This window comes from Podarcis pityusensis, assembly GCF_964106645.2.
Source record: "Podarcis pityusensis genome assembly, chromosome: 11".
NCBI lineage: Eukaryota > Metazoa > Chordata > Lepidosauria > Squamata > Lacertidae > Podarcis > Podarcis pityusensis.
This window is the reverse complement of record NC_138036.1, coordinates 53048131-53064697: the sequence shown is the minus strand read 5'-3', so window position 1 is coordinate 53064697 and position 16567 is coordinate 53048131. Positions and strand designations below refer to the sequence as shown.

Here is a 16567-nt window from a genome sequence, read left to right as displayed (position 1 = left end):
CAGCAAACCCAAGAGGCTCAGTGGTTCAGACCACAGCGCCACCCTCGTCTCTAATCATGCTGGTAATTTTATTGAATGCTCTCACTCCAGCCTCAAAGCACTTTACTATACCTTATATAGAGCAGGCATATCTCCAAAAGGCACTGTTACTCAGCTGCAAAGCTTAGAGCCAGTTTTCATCTTGCAACTGTAGGCTGTCTTGTGTGCCCTGTACCAGGGAAACACAGTATCTGGGTCTAAGGCCGGGGTTGGCAAGGTTTACCGGCCATGGGCCGGATCACTCCCACAGAGATTATCTGTGGGCTGGGCTGGTGCAGAATGACGCAGGAAATCGCTTTTGCCATGTCCGCAGTGCCGGAAATCGCTTTTGCGGATGCCCAGACGCCAGAAATTGCACCTGTGCAGAAGCAATTTCCGGCGTCTGTACATGAGCTGACGTGATTTCCTGTATCTGCGCATGCGCAATTTCTGGCGCTACTCGGCGAGTCCCCGCACTGCGCTGGTTTAGCGCAGCATGCGGGGGACTTGCCAAGCTGGCAGCTTGATTCGTGGCAGCTTGCGGGCCGCTAAAACGGTCTTCGTGGGCTGCATCTGGCCCATGGGCCCCACATTGCCAACCCCTGGTCTAAGGCATCAACAGTGAAAATAATGGACACAGGCATTTCTGGCCTCATACATATTGAGAATTGCCAACTGAGATTTCTGAGCTGTAGACATGGAGAATCATCAGCGCTGGGATGCATATCACCAAATGAACTCTGAGCTAGTTTAGCCACAAGATAACCAAAGTGAGAGGAAGAATGCTTGTGAAATGCAGAAGCATGGTAACTTGTCTTCTCTACTTTGCAATTAGGGCCAGGGAAACAGTGAGCCGTTCCAGGCACACGGGGGGTACTTCTTCTTAGACCTCACTTATGCTGAGAGACCTACACAATCTTGTTTTCATCTTGGGAAAGCTCACTGACAGCTCTGAGATCCCCTGTTTACCTGATACTAGTCATGCTGAACAAAAGTGTGAAGGGAAGGGAACAATTGTTACTAGCAAAGCAGTTGTGACTGGCTCATCCTTACAGATGTATCAGTGCCATCATAGGGGTGTAGGGAGAAAAGACGTTCAGGGTTAAGATGATAAATTACTGTTATTGTTATTATTATTATTATTATTATTATTATTATTATTATTTACTTATACCCCACCCATCTGGCTGGGTTTCCCCAGACTGATATGCAGTAACGCATTAGCCAAGAATGTGCTACAAATAATTCAAACTCGGCTTCAGTATTGGAAGAAAATACATGGAATAAAAATAAAACCACGCTTGTAGTAGGTATATAGCATAGGTTGCAAATTTATTATGCATTAGGAAGCTTTTTAACTTAAAAACCAAACTGCATAGTACAAAAGGTTTGTTATCTTTGCTTAAGGCGGAACAAGTTTCAAAATATATATATATATTTATTTTGTTCAGTCATTACACAATCCTTTATAAAAGCTGTATATCCATCACCATCATTACATTTATAAATACAAGATTTACACAGTACCTTATCTGGAAAAAGTAAAACTTCTTACAAATATCTACATATATTCAATACATATAAAACATTCTTAAGAGTACTTGGTTAGTTTTTGTGTGTGTGATGGTCCATTTCCACTGCCGCAAAATACATAGAAATCTGTGCAATTTAATAAAATGTCTCTAAAAATTATAACATGATACTCTGTACAAACTAAACCATCTTTAGGGCCTCTTTGGGAGAGGCATTTCATAATTATAACCCATGAAATTCTTCCGAAGTTTGATATGAAGGCTAAATAAGAGTTGGTAACAAATGCACACTAAGTAGCAGTTAAGGCAGGAGTGAAATTAACAGGAGGGGGAGTGCTTCATACGGCAGATAAAAAGTGATAGATGATGCAATAAATACACACAAGTAAATGTAAATTGCCTCAGCATCCAGTTAATTAGCCTCTATGTCAAAACTGGCTACATTGGTAGTGCTACCTAGTTCAGTGATTATTACTAACCATCAATGAAAGTACATGTGCCCTTTTAAGGTTTCCAAAGGAGCTCCTGACATACGGGTTAAGAGTCCTTGGGAATGAGGGTTGAAGACTTCCAAAAAACAAAAACAAAAACCCTGAATCTATATTCAACGGCTGAAATTCTCTTAACATTCCTAACACAATATTCAATTTACCAGGCAGCCTATTAATTAGAAATGTAGGAACATAATGGCGAAGGGTTTCTGTTATCTTTATCCGTCAGTAGAAGTAACTTTTCTCTAATTGGTGGGGGCTGTGGTCTGCTCACAGTGAATCTGTGTACTCAGTAAGTTCCACTTTGTTTGAAGGTTTTCCAAGATACTGTGTGTATTCCATATTCCGTCCGGTGCGGGGCTTGATAGCATTTCCAAATCAGATACAGAAAAATAACTGCGCTGAATTCTTATTTTGTTTTTTTTTTAAAAAGAAAAGTGGTTAAATCCGTCCCGATGGGACATCCATGGACACCAACATAGCAAACCTTAGGTGAGTGAAATGTGCAAAGCTTCTGACAAATCAAAAGCTCACTCCAGTCCTGCTCTGGATTCAGAGCTCAGTGCGTGGGTTTCGCTTGCTTGCAGACTACATGAACGTTAGGAAAATCTAGCTCTCACACGCTGCTGTCCTGCAGCAATGGCTCAATGTCCTCGTCGCTGCCTCGGTCGGGGTTGGTGCTCTGTATGCTGCTGATGCTGTTGGTGTGCTTTCTGGTACTGCTGGCTTTACTGTGCTCGGGGATGAATAAGGCAACCAGAAAAGCGAGGAGGACTGCACATGCTCCAAACAGGAATGGCGGGCCAGGAATAATCGAACTCTGCAGAGAGAAAGAAAGGAGCCACAATGAACAGGCTTACGGGGAATAACTCAGGCTGTGCAAAGCTGGGTCCAAGCATTCCTATTTGCCTACAGATACCAGTTTTTAGTCAGATTGCTGAACTGATTTACCAATGAAGCTGAAATAGAAAACCAGAGTAATGTAGGGCTCATAGCTGCAGACAATGCAGAGGAAATCCAACCTCAAGGACACAAGGATGCTCGGGTTGGGAAAGGAATAAAGCTTGGGTGACACCTGTTTGTAGTACACCTTGGTAAGGCTAGGAAGACCATTCCTACTATTGCGGAATTGGAGGCGAAAATGATGGATTACGCAATGGATGGAGTTAAATCAAACTGACCGGCAGGATTCGGGATCAGGACGACCAGAAATTCCAGGATAACTGGAGTAAATTTATTATATACTTAAAGGATAACTGTAAAAACTTAAAAGACATTAGCAGGATTGAAGTAATTCCTACAATGTAGAGAGTGCTAAATAAATATATTGGAATATATACTGGAATATATACAGTGGTACCTCGGGTTACATACGCTTCAGGTTACATACGCTACAGGTTACACACTCCACTAACCCAGAAATAGTGCTTCAGGTTAAGCACTTTGCTTCAGGATAAGAACAGAAATAGGGCTCCGGCGGTGCAGCGGCAGCAGGAGGCCCCATTAGCTAAAGTGGTGCTTCAGGTTAAGAACAGTTTCAGGTTAAGAACGGACCTCCGGAACGAATTAAGTACTTAACCCGAGGTACCACTGTATTGGAATATATATTGGCAAAAAAAGGGGGGGGGGAGTAAAGCTAGGAGACCAGCGATTTCGGCTGGCCTCGGCATCTACTCAAATATTTGTGGCTTCCACTGCCCCGCATCCTCCCTGACTCAGAAGAGGGCTGAGATCTCTTGTCTGAAGTCATGTACAGTGGAGGCAGCACTTAGAAGTGGGGTTTCAAGTACCATCCAAGTTAATCAGAAAACAACCCACGTTTGTGTCTCACCTTGGCTTGCAGGAGGCTGAGAAGAGCCTGCTCAAGGAGGCAGCTGAAACATGCAAGATTGCCTGTCCAGAACCTGCAAGGGAGAAGCTGGTCCACAATTGAGAGTGGCTGTCTGAACCACGGGATTAAACTCAAGCATGCCAGCCTACCCAGCTGCTCAACTTGATCGGACTTACTTTTGAGTAGACATGCCCAGTGCTGCAGTGTAAAAGGATTACACCCGTATCAGCCCTGATGAAGAATACAGTGGTGCCTTGCAAGACGAAATTAATTCGTTCTGTGAGTTTTTTCGTCTTGCGAATTTTTTGTCGTGCGAAGCACGGTTTCCCAAAGTCTTCAAAATCACCAAAGTATTCAAAAACCTCAAAAAAGGCTACCACACCGCGTGCTATGAGTTGCTCCTCGGAGTCTCCCTGGATATTAACGGTTTTAAGAAAAAGGAAACAAACTTGCAAGACGTTTTTCGTCTTGCGAAGCAAGCCCATAGGGAAATTCGTCTTGCAAAGCAACTCAAAAAACGAAAAACTCTTTCGTCTTGCGAGTTTTTCGTCTTGCGAGGCATTCGTCTTGCGAGGTACCACTGTATGAAACTCAGGCACTTGTAAAATGTTTCGCTCGAGAGCCTTTGTCACAGGCTTCAGCAGTGCACACAGCACAAAACGCAAATTATCGAAAATAAAGGACTATCAACGGAGGTGCTGAATCAGCCATAACCTTGTGGAAATTCTGACAACCCTGTCACAAAGCACCCCAAGGACACAAGCAAAGAGTAAACTACATAAATATAGATTAACCGTGGTGATGAGGTTGGGTGGGCGGGTACAATGAAATGACCATTAAACACAGTCGACAAACGGAAATGGCAAAATAAATGTTCAGTCTCGATATTCTATTTCTCAAAAGCTTTCAGCCTTAGTTCTTAAAGCATATGGGCATTATCTAAAGAAGCATTTTCTTTTTCATGGAACTGAATGCAATCTCAGAAGAGGCAGTTTTGGAGCACAGCGGTACCTCGAGTTACAAACACCTCAGCTTACAAACACTTCAGGTTACAAACTCCGCTAACCTGGAAGAGTTACCTTGAGTTGAGAACTTTGCCCCAGGATGAGAACAGAAATTGTGTGCCGGCGGCGCAGTGGCAGCAGCAAGAGACCTCATTAGCGAAAGCACACCTCTAGTTAAGAACAGTTTCAGGTTAAGAACGGACCTCCGGAACGAATTAAGTTCATAACTAGAGGTACCACTGTACTGTGAAAGCATTCCATGTACATACTTACTTCGCCAAAACTTTATTAGGCATTATAAATGGGCCATCATAAAACATCCATATATAAAATTTAAATATATATACAAAAACAGTCATGTAAAAAATGCAATAGTGAGGATTTTCATTGGAGTTTCTTCCCACTAAATAGTGCCATTCACCACTCTAAGAGATACTATTGACAAAAACTCAGCCACCATTGCTGTTAATTCCATGTACATAAGGAAGTTCCAATGTCGCAACAGGCATTTTTTTCAAAAAGCAAGGCAACCTTCACAATAATTTCAGGAGTGACTGGACAAAATAGAGCAATGCCAGAGCAATTTTTTGCAGGGTGGAGAGAGAAGTTCCACCACATGAACAGATGCTGTTCTGCTTATGCAATGGTTTCGCTGTGTACAATTCATGGGGAATAATCATTTAACTGGTTCCGGTAGTTTGTTCTTCAAGGAGGTGTTGTGTATTTTAAGCAGAGGGTCTCATTTACAGTTGTAAAAACCAAGCATTTACAACCTGAATGGACTGTATGCTCAACTGGCATTATTTTAAAGAGATTTCAAAAAATAGGTTTTCAAATAGAAGAGGTTGGTTCAGAACTGTTCTGTTAAGTGGTGGAAGAGGAGAAATTTGTGGTGTGTAACTTGCCACGGCTGTACAACACTGCAAGGAACTCATATCCAACTACTGGCAGACCCATCTAGTGATATTCCAGTTGTAGATTTACTCCGCGTTTCACCCTCTAAGCAGCCATGAAGCCTAGAAATGGCTATCTTGTATATAGCTGGATGCCAGAAGAGTTCATTACGTGAAATGTTAGGTAGACTTTTACTCGGTACCTAAATACAGCAAGGAAAGCATATGTAACATGAGGTTCACCTGTTATGTATGTGTTTCTGTGTGGATGTATCAAAGTTACGTTATTTTAAAATGTTTAAAATATGTTCTAAGTCGCTTGACAACTTTGTTTAACAAGTGACTAACAAGTCTAATAGTAATATGAACAGCATGGGTTCTTACCAGGAAATTTAACATCATAAATAAGTGGGGTGCCTTGATCAAGCACTATTAAAAGTTACGATTTACAATAATTTACCTCATCGCTTGGATCCTGCATTGCTTTTTTATCAGGATCTGGGACAGGCGCCAACTCGGTGAGCTCCACATGGAACAGAAAGAATATGAAGCCAAAGAGAGCAGGACCAAGACCATTGCAAAGGCCTCTGATTCCAGTTATTATCCCCTGGACAACACCTGTAAAAGAGCAAGAGAACAGGAGAAATAATTTCCATGAGCTTGACTCCCATTCTAAAATGATGCAAAAACTGGAAAGCTTACCGTTTAATTACTGCACTTACAGGCAATCATGAAGTTAACAGGCTGGCCTTATTTCAAACTGATCAGTTTCAATAAAATAGTTTAAGGAGGATAAACTGAAATTCAAAATAACAGCACAAACTAGAACTTTCCTTGTTCCAAAATGACTAAATTAGTCTACTTGTTTCAACGAAGGAAGAGGAAAGTTCTGATCCAGGGGTTCTCAAATTTTCTGGCCCCCAGGGCCCACTTAAGGTAACTGAAAATTACTGAAGCCCACCAATCACAAAATGGCAGTGCAAGAGAGGAATGAACCGCAAAATGGTGGTCGACGGAAGTGGAGTTTGGCATAATCAGCTGGCTGGCATCACTTTCTATTGCCCACATTTAATCTTTGGAAAACATAAAATTCTTTGCCACAGCATTTTCCTTGCGGCAAGTTTTCCTCAGACTAAATACAGACACTTGCTTGGTCAGTCTTGTCACTTAGCTGCCTCATTTTAGGCAGAATTTGCTGATGCAGCGGCTTTCCCCTTTCCATCTCTACACGCTGCTCAAAAGTATTCACACCCATCTCCTGTCATTCCTTCTCCCAGTCTCCTTTAACATTCAACTTTTAGCTTTCCCACCCCCAGTTGCAGCCCAAGACCTCACCATTCCTTGCATCCCTCCTCTCTGGGTCCTTTTACGATCATTTCTTCCACCTATTACTGCTTTTGTTTCTTATCCCTTTCATTTCTATTCCCGGTTTATTTCTGAATAATTATAATGAAGATTTAGCTTTTATCTCTATCTTATTTCCTTCAACACCTCCTCCAGACATCGCTGCTCAAGACAGACCTTCCTTCCATCGCCCTTCCCTAAACTTCTGTCTCCCGACCACCTTTACTTAGCATGAAATGAGTCAGAACTGGTCTGATTAAAAGGCTGTGTGGCATAGTGAGCAGATGGGGCAGGCAAGTGTGGAGGCACTGGGCAAACTGTGGCACAGAAGCCCACCAAAAAGTGGCCTAAGGCTCTCTGGTGGGTCCTGATCCACTGTTTGAGAAACACTAACTTGTCACATGTTCAAATCACCACTAGAGGGTGTTAACATCAACTTCCTAACTGCTAAAAAATACTTCAAAGGATTCTTAATTGAAAAAAGAGGAAGAACTTTGGGATTTCTTCGGCTGTAACTTGCACTTACCCATCCAAATTACTTTTAAAAGGTCATGTTTTCTCACGTTAATGCCAACAAATTTAGCCCCATTCTGGGCAAATCAGCAAAAACTGTAGATATCCTACACAGGAAAGGGAACCAAATCTGTATGTCCTGTTCAGATAATCTCTCACACAGAGCCTGCAACTGGGCCAGGAAAGAGGCTGGGATAACCAACTGCAAGATTCTCACATTCCTGCTGGCCCTGTGAGACCAAATTTGCAAGGAGTATATTTTAATTAGTCATCACTAATACTGAACAGTTCTGGAAACAAGTCTCAGCTACGGTCAAAGTACTTGTGGAAGAGAAAAATAATCCACCACAATCAACCTTCCATAGAAATTGTACCAAAGTACAAAGTCCTTCAGCAGCAGGTAACGGTTATAAACCGTTAAAACGAATTAGTGTTACAGGAATTAAGCCCGTCCTGTAAACATGTGTCTCAGGTGTCAAAGACCAGGGTAAAATTGTGTGTCTTCCGCATAAAAAAAGAATCATCATTTGTGAAGAACAATAATACAGTGGTGCCTCGCAAGACGAAATTAATCCATTCCGCGAGTCTCTTCGTCTTGCGGTTTTTTCGTCTTGCGAAGCACGGCTATTAGCGGCTTAGAGGCTATTAACGGCTTAGCGGCTATTAACGGCTTAGCGGCTTTAAGAAAAAGGAAACAAACTCGCAAGAACTCGCAAGACGTTTTGTCTTGCGAAGCAAGCCCATAGGGAAATTCGTCTTGCGGAACGACTCAAAAAACGGAAAACTCTTTCGTCTTGCGCGTTTTTCGTCTTGCGAGGCATTCGTCTTGCGAGGTACCACTGTACCACCACTTACTTTGCCTAGAGTACTGTGAACATCCAAAAGCAAATTGTTTTCTGAAGCACAGGTAAATGTTTGCATGTTGGTGTTGGAAAGAAAATAGCTCTATGGAAGATGCTTCACAGAATATGGTTTCCTAGAACATAAGAGCGTGGGGCTGAGAACGCCAAGGTCACAGGTTTGACCTCCTTATGGGACCACTACATATTTCTGCATTCCAGGGGGTTGGACTAGATCAGGGGTAGGCAACCTAAGGACCGGGGACCGGATACGGCCCAATCGCCTTCTCAATCCGGCCTGCGGACGGTCAGGGAATCAGTGTGTTTTTACATGAATAGAATGTGTCCTTTTGTTTAAAATGCATCTCTGGGTTATTTGCGGGGTCTGCATGGTGTTTTTACATGAGTAGAATGTATGCTTTTATTTAAAATGAATCTCTGGATTATTTGTGGGGCCTGCCTCGTGTTTTTACATGAGTAGAATGTGTGCTTTTATTTAAAATGCATCTCTGGGTTATTTGTGGGGCATAGGAATTCGTCCATTATTTTTTTCAAAATATAGTCCGGCCCACCACAAGGTCTGAGGGACAGTGGACTCGCCCTCTGCTGAAAAATGTTGCTGACCCCTGGACTAGATGACCCACGGGGTCCCTTCCGACACTACAATTCTATGAAAAACAAAATCACTGTACTCACCTTGTTGGTCTGAGTCTGCATTTCGTGACACAAGAGCGCTGATTGCTGGGAACGTAATACTTGACATGGATGCTACGGCTCCAGCTGCCCACATCATCCTGAGAGCAAGACACAAAGCAAAGCCATTACGTCACTTGTAATGAAGGAGCTATGCAGAAGCAAAAACTAGTTCTCCAGCTATTGGGGTACCTTGTTGGAAGTGTTAGAATTGTAGTCAGACTACATGGTACAGTTGCCATGAGGGTTGCAACATTCCAAGGGAAGTTTATTATCCCACTAGCTGTGATTTTTAGCAGCACTGAAAGGGATCGGGACCAACAGTTAGAATGTTTCCCCACACCACCAGCGGCTGCTAGCGGAGTCCATAGTACTAAGAAGGCGGTGCTCATTTCGCACAATAACTGTGGCTAAGTACCGTATTTCTCCGTGTATAAGACACGGGGTTTTTTTTACCAAAAAATTAGGTTTGAAATTCGGGTTCGTCTTATACACAGGTAGTGATGAGGGGTGTTTTCTTAATTTGGAGTCCCCCAAAATAGAGAGTGCCTTATACACAGGGCGTCTTCTACATGGAAAAATACGGTAAATAATTGCTACAGCCAGTGAGTATAACACTCTCTACAGGAATGCCAATGCCTGTATAAAGAATCTTATCATGTACAAGCAAGAGCTTTCGGGTAAAAATATAGCATAGCAAGGCAAAACTGCACAGTAGTTGTATATTACTTGAAGTTAAAAAGCAGACATGAATCTCACCAGTATGAAACACTCACAAAGATGTATGGCAACAAAGTGAACTTGCAAGTTAGGTGGAAATCAGTATAATGGCTAAAGGAACGGAAATATTTATCCATTAGTCTTAACACAATGCTTTTCTGTGTGGGGCTTGGGACCCCACTCATTGCAGCCATACCAAAAGCGGGCCACAAGAGCTCTGTCCTGATTAAATATTTGGGCAATCTGATGATATTGTAACCATGTGGTGCAGTATTGGGCCACGTCTTCGTATGGTCTTAATTTTAATTGGCCCTGTTCTTCCTTTAGGAGCTGCTGGTATGTCGCCAATCTTCCTGTCGGGTTTTTCTTTTTGACCAGTATCACTTCCAATGGTAAAACCCACCATGGGGTTTTCGGTTCTAACAACCTTCTATGTCTCACCCAGACCTTATATAACGAATATCTAATTACATGACTTAGAAATTCTTTATGCACCGCCGCTTTATTGTAAATTAGATAGGCATGCCAGCCGTATCTGTTGTTCCATCCCTCCAAGTCTAGAATGTCATTATTATCTAATGTAATCTGATCCAACTAAAACTAAAGAGCTCTACCACCATACAAATATAGGGGATGGTTTCCAATGAAGTAGATCCGTTAGTATCGCTCCCTGCATATCCACTAAATCTGTTCTGGGTTTTCCTCCAACCCTCCAGAGCAGATCTGGGGAGGGAGTGGAAGGAATCTAGGGAGAGGACGGGAGAGGAAGGGGAAGTTCCACTGGACAAACAGAAGTTATTGAGCTAATGGAATTACTTTACGGGATACTGCCCTACGAAAAGATTTAAGAAGTAGGTCGACAAATGCACATGGGGACTAAGGATTTTCAGATATGGTCTAGAAAGTTCAGATCAGCACTCGGAAAAAAACCCCAATTTTTTTTTTATTAATCAAAGTATTTCTACATTGCCATTACTGATCCCACTGCCAGCCCAAACAGCCACCCAAGGTGACTTGCAGCAATTTGAAAGATAAAAGTACACCCAAGGGTAAAAGAATTAGAAAGAGCACTGAAGCAAGCAGGCAGAGACATGGCTATTCTGCCATTACTGCACTTACCAAGGTTGGGAACCAAATCCATACCAAGCCAGTTGGAACATCTGAAAGCCAAGGCCAAGGAGCACAGTATTTTTGTTTCCTATAGACCTCATTAGGATACTGAGAAAAACAGTCTACAAAAAAAGATAATAAATAATGTAGAAAAAAGCTTTAAAATTGGAAAGTTCTCAGTATATTTATAATAAAAAACATTTAATTGCCAATACAGTGGTACCTCGGGTTAAGTACTTAATTCGTTCCGGAGGTCCGTTCTTAACCTGAAACTGTTCTTAACCTAAAGCATCACTTTAGCTATTGGGGCCTCCTGCTGCTGCCGTGCTGCCAGAGCACAATTTTTGGTCTCATCCTGAAGCAAAGTTCTTAACCTGAGGTACTATTTCTGGGTTAGCGGAGTCTGTAACCTGAAGCGTATGTAACCTGGAGCATATGTAACCCGAGGTACCACTGTACATACATTTTTTAAACAAGATACTGTTAGAAGCACAAAGCTTCAAATTAATCACTTACAGTGCAGCCGTATGAGTATCTACTCAAAAGAATTAAGGGCTTTAATTCCACCCAGTGAAACCACAGCCGAGGCAAAATTTGAACTGGGGATTTCCTACTCAAAAATGCACGTTCTTAACTGTCAGGGGTGCCCTGCAGGCCAATTGTGACGTGCCAGGGGCCAGCAAACTTTTTGAACAGGGAGCCGGTCCACTGTCCCTCAGACTTTGTGGGGGCTGGACTATATATATATTTGGGGGGGGGGGTTAGAACCAATTCTATGCCCTACTAAAAACCCAGAGATGCATTTTAAATAAAAGGACACGTTCTACTCATGTAAAACCACGCTGATTCCTGGACTGTCCGCAGGCCGGATTTAGAAGGCGATTGGGCTGGATCCGGCCCCTGGGCCTTAAGTTTGCCTATCCCTGAGCTAAGGGATCCAATTTGGGCTGTTTCCCCCCAAAACATGCCCACCCATTCACTCATCAACTGACATGACTGGCAACGTAAGCTGTTTGGCAGGAAGACAGGGTTAAATCCAGCACTGGCTGCATATCCTGCTCTCAGTAAAGGATAGATAGTAAGATTCTCTCATTAGCCGATGAGTAGGGGTTAAAACCTGCACAGTTCTTTGCAACAGACCACAAGGGTTGTCTGAAAGCATCCACAAGCAGGAGGTGATGGGGTGGAGGGATGGCTGGAAAAACCCTTTGCCTTTAAAATCACTCGCTTGTTGAGACTGTTGGGACTTCAAAGCACATCACCTGACATCATAGTGATATCAAGGGATTGACAGGTGGCTGGCCCTGAGCTCCTATCAAATTTGGCCCAATGGGAAGATCTGGGACCCACAGGCAGCAAAATGTTCCCCGCCCCTTCCCTAGCACTTCCTAGCCAGTGTGGTGTAGTGGTTAAGAGCGGTAGTCTCGTAATCTGGGGAACCGGGTTCGCGTCTCCGCTCCTCCACATGCAGCTGCTGGGTGACCTTGGGCTAGTCACACTTCTCTGAAGTCTCTCAGCCCCACTCACCTCACAGAGTGTTTGTTGTGGGGGAGGAAGGGAAAGGAGAATGTTAGCCGCTTTGAGACTCCTTAAAGGGAGTGAAAGGCGGGATATCAAATCCAAACTCCTCTTCTTCTTCTCCAATAGTTAATTGGAAAAATGATTTCAACAGTATTCATGTACATCCTTCCTTTCTGGCACTCCCAACCACTGCAATTTCATCCCCCATCCCATTTTTATGACTGCATTCTCTTCAGTTCTGGACTGCTAATCCCTAACCATGCAGGGGATCTAGGGATGGGCAGGCTCTTAAAGCAGCCTCACATCAAATTGTGTGTGCAGCTCTCGGCCCTAAATGAGTCTTACTACCCAAGGCAGACATTTGGTAAAGCATTTATACTATACAATACAAGGTCTGCTTTGCAACTCAAATGAAAAGGAGAGGGAGAGGACTTCTGAGTAGCAGAACTCCAGCTTAAAAATGTTCTCCAGGAAACCAGTCAGATACCTTTCCTGCACCAGGCCAAATACCATTTTATTATCCCAGGATTGTTAGCACTTTTAAACTTTTTAATACGGACCCTAAGTGTATCAATGTTATTCAGACCTGGAGTAAAAAATGTTCTCCCTGCCTGCATCAAACTTTAAACAAGCACACCATTCTATCGTAGCTAGAAGTTCTTCCATGTTGAAAAGGTGCTGGAAATGTAACAACCTTAACAGAAACCAGGCAGGGACACCTTTATGCACAAGATCCCTCTATTCTTTTCTTTTCTTTTTTTTAAAGGAATATAGCATTAGGCAGCAAACCATACATCTCATCTTGGTTCATTGTATATTACATATTAAAAAGTTACAGGCTTGGTTGAATGTTCAAGAACTGCACAGGTGAAACTCAAAAAATTCGAATATCATGGAAAAGTTCATTTATTTCAGTAATTCAACTTAAAAGGTGAAACTAATATATGAGATAGACTCGTGACATGCAAAGCAAAATAGGTCAAGCCTTTATTTGTTATAATTGTGATGATTATGGCGTACAGCTGATGAAAACCCCAAATTAACAATCTCAGAAAATTAGAAAATGTTTCATGGACGAAGTTTTGTTCCTCCCAAAGAATGTCAAGACTGTTTTTAATCACCTGTGGTCTGCAAGAAGGCCACAAGAATTCAGTCACAATTTGCGCACCTCTATCTCAACCTCCCCACAGAACACATTATGTACTTAATGTGCAAATCACTTATCACCCTGATCGTTAATATTTGCCTTTTATTATGAGCTGTCACCTAAGACATAGGATTGTAAATGCTTACCTGCGCAACGATAGACAGAATTCCTATCACAGCTATGAATGCTGCAATGCTGGCATACTCAAATTTTATCACCTGCAGATAACACAAAAACAATGCGTGTAAAGTTCAAAGAAACAGTAAGTGAAGAACAATTACATTTATAGGCAGCTTACAAAACTAAAGCAACCCAGTACAGCAGATTTTCATACAGTAAGGACAAATTTGGAAGACTGGAAGGTAAAGTGATTTCAGAGGTGGAAATAAGAGTTGGGGTGGGGAAAGAAAGACGGCAGTCAAGACTAGGTAAAAATACCGTGTCAACATCCAGTCAAATATAGGTCATGACATTAAGGTCATATTTAGTATAAGACTATAAATTGAACTCTCTTACGGGAAATAAAAAGAACCACCAACCTATGTATTATGCTTCCATATTTACCGTATTTTTTGCTCTATAAGACTCACTTTTTCCCTCCTGAAAAGTAAGGGGAAATGTGTGTGCGTCTTATGGAGCGAATGCAGGCTGCGCAGCTATCCCAGAAGCCAGAACAGCAAGAGGGATTGCTGCTTTCATTGCGCAGCGATCCCTCTTGCTGTTCTGGCTTCTGAGATTCAGAATTTTTTTTTCTTGTTTTCCTCCTCCAAAAACTAGGTGCGTCTTGTGGTCTGGTGCGTCTTATAGAGCGAAAAATACGGTAAGTCATGCATTTTCCTTCATACTCACTGAACTGCACTTGAGGGGAGGTGTTTGCATTATCAGGAATGCCCAGGTGTATACAAGATCACAGCCTTACAGCAAACATGCAGGAAAACAAACTGCCATGGGCCAATTCTAATTTGTCAAAAGGCAATCTAACTTTTCCATTGGTGTACTTTTTATTTTTTACCCAGTTACATGAGCTAATCCCCTGTATCCTGAACAAGCTACTGGATATGTCTATCAGCAGTTGCTGCTTAGGTCTACTTTTTAAGCCGCAATCAAACATTATGTCTACATATGCAACCTAAGATGCTATGTGTATCTCCCATCCTCTTGGTGTGCCTTTACATTTTCTGGTCCTTAATTTTATTATACTAATAAAGTATGCCCCCACGGATCTGCTAGTTTGGAGCAAACACATCAACATGAAGTTAAATGCATTGTTGTCACATATGCAATTCTCTGCATTTGGATCATTATTCATGCATATTAAGCTTTTTCTTCTATCTAAAAGAGGAGCAGAGAGGGTTTTTATTTAATTTTATGCAAACAACTTATATACTGCTTAATTAAAATCTTCTCTCAAGTGATGTTCAAGGAAGAGTTGAGTGTTCTGCTCATTTGCTTCGCCTACCAGGAACAGAAAGCCTTGGGCCTTTATTTTTGCCTAACAATAATATTGGAGATTATTCCAAGCTTGTTTTGTTTTACAAATGCAGAAACATGCCAATTCAGAGCAGGTTCCGGGTGTTTTCAAATAGTTAAGAAAAAACCCAAACGGTTTGGATCCTAACTCTTTGCTCTGTCAACAGGAGAGCCATGCTCATGGAAGGGATCCTTTCATAAGAAAAACAAAATGCTGGGATCCATCCCATATAAGTTTCAGAACAAAACCCATACAATATGGTATATGTCAATAATGCCTATGACCACATCCCGAAAACCCCTTGTTATCTCAAGGCCCAGCTTGAAACTTTCTTTTGAGTAGAAGTTCCCAATATGGAATCAGAAATTACCTTTGAACTTCTTGACCTACTTTTAAAAAGGGGTGGGTGGGGATCTACTGCGATAATACAATTATTAGTCATGCAATCCTGATTTTTGGCACTGTGCTATTTAAACAGCTTTGCATTTTTACCAATGACTGGCATTTTGAATAAACTCTAGATTACACTGTTTAATTTCATTAACTGCTGTAACTGTATGGCACAACTGATTTATAGTTTTACGAATTTGCTTTCATTGTATTTTTAGCGATTTTACTACTGTGTAAACTTCTTTGCTATTTTCTTCAGAAAAAAGTGTTATATATTTTTAATAAATGCAGCAGCTACGTACTATGTACATGTTTGATACTTTCAAGGCTTCATTTGTTCCCTGCATGTGTTCTTAATTTATCTATCAAGAACAACTTGTACAATATTCAAAAAATACCTTAAATTACTTACTTGTCTCAAATATAGGAAAAAGCTAGAATATTGGCCAGCCTCAGGCAGGTAAGAAAGAAAGACAGTGATGCAAGTCAGCAAAATTGTAGTATCTTTTCCAACTCTTCTCAAAGACTGTCAAAAAAGTAAAGCAAGTCAAAATGAACCATCTGAAAAGGATTATTACATTCTGAGCAGGTGATATTTTTCGCTAATGAGTGCATTTGTCAGAATATATTCCATCTGTGGTTTGCTTTAAAAAAAACCTTTCTCCTGTTTTTGAGTTTCCATGATAATTTCCTAATGCTGAATTTAGATGGACCTCTGTTCAAATTCATAAAAGTAATGTTGACTAAACAAATGAATAGCTTGATTGTTCCGAAAGCCTGATTCTATTCTGCTCAGTAACAAAGGCTCCTAAGTCAGTGAAGTTCGGCTATAGCAACCACTGATAATGTTGTTTCCTATTCACTTCCTCCTATATACCAGGCATGTCCAATGGGTAGGTCGTGATCTACCGGTAGATCACTGGACATCTGCGGTAGATCACTGGCAGATCATTGGCTCCTCCCAAAGAAGCTGAACAACTGTGGCTCCCCTTAAAAAAGCTCAAAATTTTACCTCCTCCCTGAAAAAACTCAACAACTTTGACCTGAACC

General features: G+C 41.8%; 1 protein-coding gene across 2 annotated transcripts in view; it reads right to left on the bottom strand.

The window, feature by feature from the left end:
• Positions 1-1319: 1319 nt before the first annotated feature.
• MFSD14B (major facilitator superfamily domain containing 14B) overlaps positions 1320-16567 on the bottom strand; it is a 44298-nt gene continuing 29050 nt past the window's right edge. The window contains exons 7-13 of one of the 2 annotated variants that reach the window (XR_013977179.1): positions 15930-16043; positions 13803-13874; positions 10998-11110; positions 9162-9259; positions 6230-6387; positions 3873-4103; positions 2723-2861 (exon numbers count right to left, since the gene is read on the bottom strand). Coding sequence is in view for 1 of the 2 variants with exons in the window: in XM_080972825.1 (XP_080828951.1) it covers positions 2658-2861; positions 6230-6387; positions 9162-9259; positions 10998-11110; positions 13803-13874; positions 15930-16043 (759 nt within the window). In the remaining variant the exon portion in view is untranslated. Of the gene's footprint in view, positions 2862-3872; positions 4104-6229; positions 6388-9161; positions 9260-10997; positions 11111-13802; positions 13875-15929; positions 16044-16567 lie in introns of both variants that reach the window. The other variant, XM_080972825.1, reaches the window with a different exon arrangement.